General features: G+C 48.4%; 1 protein-coding gene across 1 annotated transcript; it reads left to right on the top strand.

The window, feature by feature from the left end:
- Positions 1 to 414: 414 nt before the first annotated feature.
- SLC35E1 (solute carrier family 35 member E1) lies at positions 415 to 5,750 on the top strand. The gene is made up of 6 exons (XM_014883007.2): positions 415 to 835; positions 1,367 to 1,437; positions 1,754 to 1,891; positions 2,481 to 2,606; positions 3,076 to 3,321; positions 3,943 to 5,750. Exons 1-6 carry the CDS (start codon positions 430 to 432, stop codon positions 4,177 to 4,179), a joined length of 1,224 nt encoding a protein of 407 aa, XP_014738493.1. The 5' UTR covers positions 415 to 429; the 3' UTR covers positions 4,180 to 5,750.
- Positions 5,751 to 8,923: the final 3,173 nt, after the last annotated feature.

The following is an 8,923-nucleotide window of genomic DNA, read 5'->3' as shown; positions in this document are numbered from 1 at the left end:
CCTGGGCTTCGGTGTCCAAGGGCCGGCGCTGCCCTGGAGGCGGCTCTGCGGCCCCAGACACCGTCCCGGGCCACGGGAACCGCTCGGGCTCCATCGCCCCGCGCCGGGGCTGTGCGGGGCTGGCACCGGGGATGCGGGGCCGGCACCGGGGATGCGGGGCCGGCACCGGGGATGCGGGGCTGGCACCGGGGGTGCGGGGCTGGCACCGAGGGTGCAGGGCTGGCACCCAGGGTGCGGGGCTGACACCCAGGGTGCGGGGCTGGCACCGAGGGTGCGGGGCTGACACCCAGGGTGCGGGGCTGGCACCGAGGGTGCGGGCACCCGGCGGGGCGGAGGAAGTGACGCTCCGAGCCCGCCCCGGCGCCGCGCCCGCCCCGCCCCAGGAAGCGACGCGCTGGCGGCCGCGCTGACGTTCGGAGCTGCGGAGCGATGGCGGCGCCGCTGGCGGCTCCGGGCGGCGCCGGGGCCGGGCCCGGGGCCGGGGCCGGGGCGGGAGCGGCGCGGAGCGGGCGCGGGCCGGCGCTGCGGGAAGGGGCGCGGGTGTCGGCGCTGTGCCTCGCCTGGTACGGGCTGAGCGCCGGCGGTAACGTGGTGAACAAGCTGCTGCTCGGCGGCTTCCCCAGGCCCGTCACCGTCTCGCTGTTCCACATCCTGGGGCTGTGCGGGCTCCTGCCGCCGCTGCTCCGCGCCTGGCGCGTCCCGCCCGCCGGCCCCGCGCAGCTGCCGCCCCGCGCCTACCCCCGCTACATCCTCCCGCTCGCCTTCGGCAAGTACTTCGCCTCCGTGTCCGCGCACGTCTCGCTCTGGAGGGTCCCCGTGTCCTACGCGCACACAGGTGAGGGCCGAGGGCTGCGGGGTGCTCGAGGGGGTGTTCCAGCATCTAAGGAGGTGCCCGGGGGGTTGTCCTGGGAGCCAGCTTGAATTCGTGCCCAGTGGGGTGACCTGAAAGCTGGTGTGTGCTCGTATGGGCACATGGTGAGTGTCTCGGTACCCGCTGTTTGCTGTGGTATCCCTGAGATACGAGAGCAGTGTCCCCATCCCCAGTGTGTGTCACACAGGTGCCCAGAGCAGTGTCCCAGTATCTGTGTGTGCTCATAGAGATGCCCAGTGCAGTGTCCCCATCCCCAGCGTGTGTTGGCACCAGATCCAGGGGCAGTGCCCCAGTCTGTGCCCTGTGGGTGCCCAGCACGGTGTCCCAGAGCACCAAGATCCAGTTTGTACAAGTGTCCAGGATGGTGACAGGGAGGGAGGTCCCACCCTGGGCTGTGCTGGGCCTGGACGAGCCCCTGCTCCATCCCTCTGCTCGTGGTGGTCGATGGAGCTGTCCCAAGCCCCAGGTCCCCACCGTTGTTCTTCCCATCCCCAGTGAAAGCCACGATGCCGATCTGGGTGGTTCTGCTGTCACGGATCATCATGAAGGAAAAGCAGACGACGAAGGTGCGGACAGGTTTGCTGAGGTTTCTTTTCTTGGCTGTGCTCGAGGGGTCCTGTGCTGGCTGGGGGCAGCAGAGCTCGGGCTTTGGGTGGATTTTGTGACTGGAATTAGATTATGAAGATTTTTTAAATCCCTTTATTGTGAGTGTAAAACACATCTAAACAATGACCAGGTGGTGCAGTCTGATGCACTGGAGTTGTCAGTGTCTACTGCAATGACTTAAATTTCCTTGAACTACAATAGTAAAATGGTTGCTCTCTAAATCAGCAGGATGTACAAACTCGGTTGATGCAATGTACCCCTCTGTCCCTGCTCCAGGTGTACCTGTCTCTGATCCCCATCATCACTGGTGTCCTGCTGGCCACGGTCACAGAGCTGTCCTTTGACATGTGGGGACTCATCAGTGCACTTGCTGCTACTCTGTGCTTTTCACTTCAGAACATCTTCTCAAAGAAGGTACCAGCTCTGTTCACTGGTGTCACCCTTCAGCAGGACAGGGTGTCATTTCCATTACATAAATGTATTTTTTTAGTTGGCTTTGCAGTCAGACAAGCCCAGAGGGATGGTTCTTAATTTGTGTTTGTGTGTTCTCTGCACCTCTTCCTACCTGTTGAAGCTGTTACACTGAGTTTGCTTTACTCCTCAACATGGATTTTTTTTTCTCATGGCAGTTCAATAGTGACTAAATTTAACAGTTCATTGAAAGCTTTTAATGTATCTTGTTATATCAAATCATTCCTCTGTGCTGAACAAGTCACTGTCAACACTGGGTACTCCTTGAAACCACAGAAACAAAATTAAAGTGTGTGGTTTGGCTCTATTTAGTTACAAAATGGTTTCTGTTTTGTAGAGCTTTGAATATTAATATCTCGTTGATACTAAGAGCCACCACTCAAAAAAACATTGTATTTCAAAGAGACATCAGTTTTTCTTTGGTCACCCTAATAGGAAATTAATACTGTAAGAGTATTTACTTATTTTCCTAATTACTTGTCCCCTCAAGCAGTTTGTTTCCTGACTGCTGTTCCATAATGGCTCTTGTCAGGTGTTGAGAGATTCCCGAATTCATCACCTTCGGTTGCTGAACATCCTCGGGTGCCACGCTGTGTTCTTCATGATCCCCACGTGGGTTCTGGTGGATCTTTCTTCTTTCTTGGTAGAGAATGACTTGGTAAGTGCTGTATTTGGACAACTGTTCGCTATTATGAAAGAAAAGAGAAAAAAATAAAAAACAAACTCCAGCACCCAACCAGAAAAGTGCACTGAAGTGTTTCAGTGTAGTTCTTGTCAGTGTGGAAGGAAGTGTTGTGAAACACCTGAAAATTGTTTCACAGGAGTTAACAAAGTGTTTATTGTGAGAATTCCCATCAGGGTTAGGAGAGGCAGTTTATGGGACAGCAGAAATTTCAGGAACTGGGAGCTGGAGACAGGAACAAACACTCCCAGAGTGTGTGGGGAATGTCCTCCTCTGGTTTCTCTGAGCTGGGAGTTGCATAAAGCAACTGCTTGGGGGCCTCTTTAGAGCTCAGTGCAGACATTCCTCCCTCCAGTGACAGGTAAGAAGTGCCTCAGGCTGTGTTTGTGTTGTTACCTGAAACCCCAGATAATTTTTTTCCTCCTGCTGTTTGCTTTGCCAACAGAGCACCATGTCTCATTGGTCCTGGACCTTGATGCTGCTTATAATCAGTGGATTCTGTAATTTTGCCCAGAACGTCATTGCCTTCAGTATCCTTAACCTGATCAGCCCCCTCAGTTACTCGGTGGCCAACGCCACCAAGAGAATCATGGTGATCACCGTGTCCCTGATCATGCTGCGCAACCCCGTCACCAGCACCAACGTGCTGGGCATGATGACAGCAATCCTGGGGGTCTTCTTGTACAACAAGGTAAGGCACCTCTTTGCTTATTCATCCAGGAAACGCAGCTGAAGCAGTCCAGTGGCTTTGAATTATTTTTTGTACAACTAAAGAGCTACTTGAGCAAAAATAGATGGCACAGAGGGCACGAGGCTCTGTTGAAGAGGAGGGATGAGCATGGACCAAGTGAAGGATTTGGGTCACACCAGCTGCTGGGCCTCTCACAAAATTGAATTTTGATCTTAAGCTTTTCTTGAAAAGGGAAGATAGGGAAGTAACTCAAAATCTTTTGAGCAAAAGATCAGCTTGTTTGTTTGGCATGTGAGAGGAGTGAGGTTTTTATTAGGAGGCACTGATATTTTAAAACTCTTAACAAAAAAAGTGATGTGACTGTAGAACTGTCTGCTTTTTTCTGGGTATGTCAGTATGTCTAGGTGATATCTTAGGTAATATCTAAGAAAATCTACCTTCACTGAAGGGTTGTCAGGCTTTGGAAGGGGCTGCCCAGGGAGGTTTGGAGGTGCCCAAGGAAGGCCTGGACGTGGCACTCAGTGCTCTGGGCTCTGGGATGGGGCACAGGTTGGACTTGATGATCTCAGATTATCCCAGCCTAAAAGATTCTGTGCAAAACTTCTTTTGTTCCTTTCCCAGACAAAATACGATGCAAACCAAGAGGCAAAGAAGCAGCAGCTGCTCCCAGTCACCACTGGAGACCTGGTGAACCTGGAACGGCACCGGAACGCTCCCGAGAAATCCCAGAACGGAGTCGCGGCCTTTGCCCAGCACGGGGATTTCCAGTACGGCCGCAGCAATGTCCTCACAGACCACTTCCAGTACAGCAGGCAGAGCTATCCAGCCTCCTACAACCTGAATCGTTTTGATATTTAGGATCCTGGCAGACAGGTACAGACTGTGATATCAAAGTGTCCCCAGCATTATCAGAAAACTGTTAGTACATCCGTGAATGTCACAAAGCCATTGAACTGTGCAGGTTTGGCAGCAGGGCAGGTGCTTGTGGAGGGGAGTGGTGCAGGACCTGCAGCTGCTGCTGGGCAGAGCTTTAAACCTGGAACAGCCACACCTGACACTGGAACCAAACCCACAGAGCAGATTCTGGTGAGGTGCACGTGTCAGTGCCCAGTGGAACATCTGTCACTGCTCCTTTCAGAGTCTGCCAGCTCATTGTTCTCTTGGCAGCTGAATTCTGGCCAGTATCAGTTTCCATGCTGGTAATGTCACCTTTAACTTGTTCTCTAATAACGGTTCAATGATATTTTTAATGAAGCTTTCAGAAAGAAGTGAAAGCAAGGGGTACTTGTGCTTATCAGGATTTGTCTGAGGAGGATTGGCTGAGGTGGATCAGCTGCAGGCAGGTAAACTCGAGTTCATCTCCAGCAGCTGTGGAACTTTTGTGGATATTCACAGCTCTTGTGCCTCTGCCTTCAGTCCTGGATGAAAACCAGAAGTGTTTCTGGAGGAGCAGGCAGTGGAAGGATTGATCTCTCCCAGAACTGCTTCAGGCACAGAAAACACAGTTCTCCAAATCACTGGTCAAGGCAGAAAACAACCAGGCCCATTAAAATCATCATTGTTTTCTGAATCATGTAGTCCTGTAACTCCATTGCTGTCCCTTGGCCATGCAGGAAACTCTTTCACAAATAAAAGTGTTTGGAATAATATGATATTATTTTTTTACTTGCTTCACACCTGTTCTTTCAAAGCTGTTTTGTTGCTTTAGAAATTGAAAGATGAAAGGTGTTTTGTTCTCAGTTTTATGCATAAGTTATGGTCTCCTATAGGAGTCATATGTTTTGAATGCATTGATTTGAACAATCGTCATTATTAATTGTTTCTTAAATCTCTTTAGCCCCTAATTGTTTGGATTTTTAAAATTTCTTAATTACTGCTGTTGGAGTAGCTGTGTGGATTTAGCCTGACTTTCATTTCCTGCTGGAAGAAGTTAAATTTTGTATCCTGTGCTGTTCCTGCAACTCCCCCAGCTCGAGTAAGAAATTACAGAAAAATTGTTTGAAGCAGCAGTAAATAGAGAATTTTTGCTTAAGAACTGATTCAGTATAAATTCTAGACAAGGTGATTGTGTGTGTCAGGCACTGCATTTGTGCATGGAAGGGATGAAACTTTCATTCCTTTGAATGAAATTCCTTGGAATGAAGTGAAACCCAGTTTGGAACTTGGGTTTCACTGAATCAGATTTTTCTGTCGTTGCTTTAGCAAAAGATTTTAGGGGCCTTCTTTCCTTCCCAGACTGTTGTACAGTGAGACTTTGACAGCATAAGTTTTATGCTTTTAACCAGAGAGGTACCAGACCAGTGACAAAATTAAAGGTGTTGCACAGAACACTCCTCTTATTTATTGCTTTACAAATGACCATTTCCATGATGTGAGATGATGATTTGGCTCCTTTCTGGATAATAAAGAATTTATTTTTAAGTGCAAAATCAAGCTGATCTTATTGTTTTGGCTGCTGGGGTGGTAGTTACATGAACAGCCTTCCACCAGAGAGTCCAAAAGAGGAAATGATCCTTCTGAAACCTCAGAGATGGGTTAAAAATGCTGCTGCTGTGTTTGAGCAGAACTGCTGGAGTTCAGTCTGTTTGTGCAGGCTGAGAAATCGAGCTTTTGGTAGAAAATCTAAATAAATCTGTCCCTAACCTGGGTGAACACGGTCATGAGGAAATCTTTTTTTTTCAGATGAAATTTCTTTTGCCTGTTCCAGTATTAATGTATGTCTAATTCTTTTTTAAGGAGAAAGTGCCAAATGTGTATTTCTAGGGCTCACTCCCCAACATTTCAATGCTTTTACCTACAAGTAACAAGGATTTGGTGGACTCTGGATTTGGATTCGGTGCTGACTCTGCAGGAGACTGATTTGAGGAGGAGAGATTCAGGCTGAGATTTTCAAGAGGGGCTGCAGTTCTCCAGCTGCTTTCAAAGGGAGCTGGCTGTGACCTGTTAAATTCCTGCAAATGCTGAATTGTGGTCTTTGTGCCTCAGTTTCCCTTTTGGAAATTTGAAAATTATTCTTCTCTACGTCACAGGGGGTAAAATACCAGAAAAAAGTGGCAGTGGGGGCCTCAGAGATATCCAGGCATACTCTGAGTTCATCTGTCCATGTTCCTACAATTGCTACAGGGAGTAAATAAAAACCAGATCAGAGGCTTTATTAAATATGTTCAGATTTGTTTCATTTTAAAGAACATAACCAAACCTTTTCTGGCATTTGTTTTCAGAGTAATCTTGCCCTGCACTCTTACCATGGCAGGTTTTAAGCTCAGCTTTTTCTGCAGTCTTGGCAGCAGGTGAGGGTTTCCTGTTCAGAACTGTCCCAAATTCCAGTCTGGGCCCTTGGCTTCACTCCTGTCTCTGAAACAAAACTCCTGTGCTTGCAAGGACTGGCCCAAAATGAGGATATCCCATGAGGATCATGGGTCCATTTAGGGCCCAGGGAGTGAATCTCTTCCCTGGGGAGTTGCTGCTGCTGCAGCCCAGGTCTGTGGGCAGCAGGGATGCCTGGGTGTGCTACAAGGTGTCATTAAAAGGCTCAGGTGAGTTGGTTACACGGGGTGGTTTTGCTGGATCCCAAATCCCAGTCCTTAAGCAATATTGCCCACGTTCAGGGAAAAGAACTTCCTGACACTGCTGTAAGAAACATTTTAATCTTGGACCTCTGCAAGATTTTTGTTTGGCCAAGTGAGATGTTTGTTTTAAGCTGGTTTGTAACGAGTGGTGTGTTTGACTGTGTACACAGGTCTGTAGAAAGTACAGAAGCACTGGAATAAAAGAGGGCAAAGTCCACACAATTGTGTACAATGACCCTGTTATTAAATCAAAGCCAAGGGGGCTCCTTTGGGTTTGTTCCTTGCAGGAAGCTTTGGGAGTGTCACAATGGCCACTGGTGAGGAGCTGGGTGGATGTTTTGCCGTGGGTGATGCCTCACACAGGAATGCTGTAAGCAGGGTTAGAACACAGGCACTGGACTCCCTTGAGATATTTTGATTTTTACTATGTGTTTTTTACACATAAATGCATCACAACATCGAAAAAAAAATCTTCCCCACGCAGTCCTGGGTAGTTGTGGAAATAAGAAAACCAATTTCTCCCCACTCCACGTGGGTGTTCTGTTGGTAGTTCCAAAGAGTATTTGGTGCTCTTTCAAGAGAGTTTAAAAATATTCCCCCTCCAGGTTCAATTTTAGTACCCAGTGGTGGTAAGGGTATCTTTATCATCTGGTAAAATGCTTGTGGTTTTTAAATAACTGAATGCTAAATAAAATTGAGGCAAGACTTAGGCTTTGTAAGTGCACAGTGATTTGTAAAAATAGTGTTGGTATTTTGGGGTCAACTCATGATGATTTCCAAAGCTCAATTTTCCTTTCTCATCTGTGTTCAAACCCATTTTTTTCTGATGCAGCATTTTTGCAGCAGAAGGAACTTCTGCCATGTAGCTCTTTGTGAAACAGGTGCAATATAAATAAAGGGAAAATTTTGTTTTTCCAAGGCTTAAATTTCTGGTTCGTGCTGTGAGCTGTTAAAAATAATTCTGAAATCTCTTTGTGGTGATGTTCCAGGGCAGTGAAACAAATTTGTTAACCCTGGAGTGACAGGTGATACACTCACAGTGCGTAGACATTCAAGGGGCACCCAGCTTTTTTTGTTGCTTTTTTAAATGTCAGACCTCTATAAATTGATGGGAATATGGGTGAGTTTCCCAAAAACCACAGCCAACCCCATACACTTCCTGTGTGGAATCCTGCCCTTCAGCAAAAGAACTTTTTTGTGTTGTTTTCGTGTTCAACTTGTTCTGTGAACTTGTGGATGCCACTTGGGTCCCTGTGGCTCCTGCTGGGATCCCTTATGGGAAAACCACACTGGTGACTTCAGCTCCTGGGACTCTTCCTGCCTTACACCAGGAGTTCAGATGGTTTTTGATGGACCCCTCTGTAGCTTTTGGGGCATTTTGTGGATAAATCATTGCTGAGGAACGTGGCAGCAGAAGGGTGACCATGGGGGCTGTGGCAGCAAGGCAGGAAGGGTGGTGTTGGGATGGAAGTTGGCAGCAGGGAAACTTTTATATTGGCCAAAATTTGAAATTCATCTGCTCTTCTGGGATCTGTGGATCTCCAGGACAGCAGAGTGACTCAGAATCATGGCCAAGTCTGTTTGATGACTTTTTTTTCCTTTAGTTATTTGGATACATGAGAATATCCATCTTTCTGAGGTTTTGTGTCTGTAGATGACACAGTGGGTTATTCACAGAACATCTGGATGATAATAAACAGTTCTGCCTTTTTGTGAGGATATCTGAGTGTCCTCTGTGTGATGGGGAACCCTATGAAGTGAAGGGAATACCTGAAAATAACAACTGGCCCTCAGTCCTCACAGGTGCTGTGTGGGAGCAATCCTTGGATGTGTGAGATTTTAGGAGGCAGAATCCTGATTTGGGAATGACCACTGGAGGATCTCTCAGACAAAAGCTGCCAGGACTGATGGCTCTGTGTGGCCTTGGACTCCTGGGGGCCACCTCTCCACTGTCCCCGAGACACGTGGGTGTTTGATGGCCCAGGGGTTCCTGGGGGCAGCTGCTACTTTGAGTTTGGGACCACAGGGCCACT

The sequence above is a fragment of the Sturnus vulgaris genome, chromosome 26, assembly GCF_052056855.1.
Source record: "Sturnus vulgaris isolate bStuVul1 chromosome 26, bStuVul1.hap1, whole genome shotgun sequence".
In the NCBI taxonomy this organism is placed as follows: Eukaryota; Metazoa; Chordata; class Aves; order Passeriformes; family Sturnidae; genus Sturnus; species Sturnus vulgaris.
This window is presented reverse-complemented; position numbering and strand designations above follow the sequence as displayed.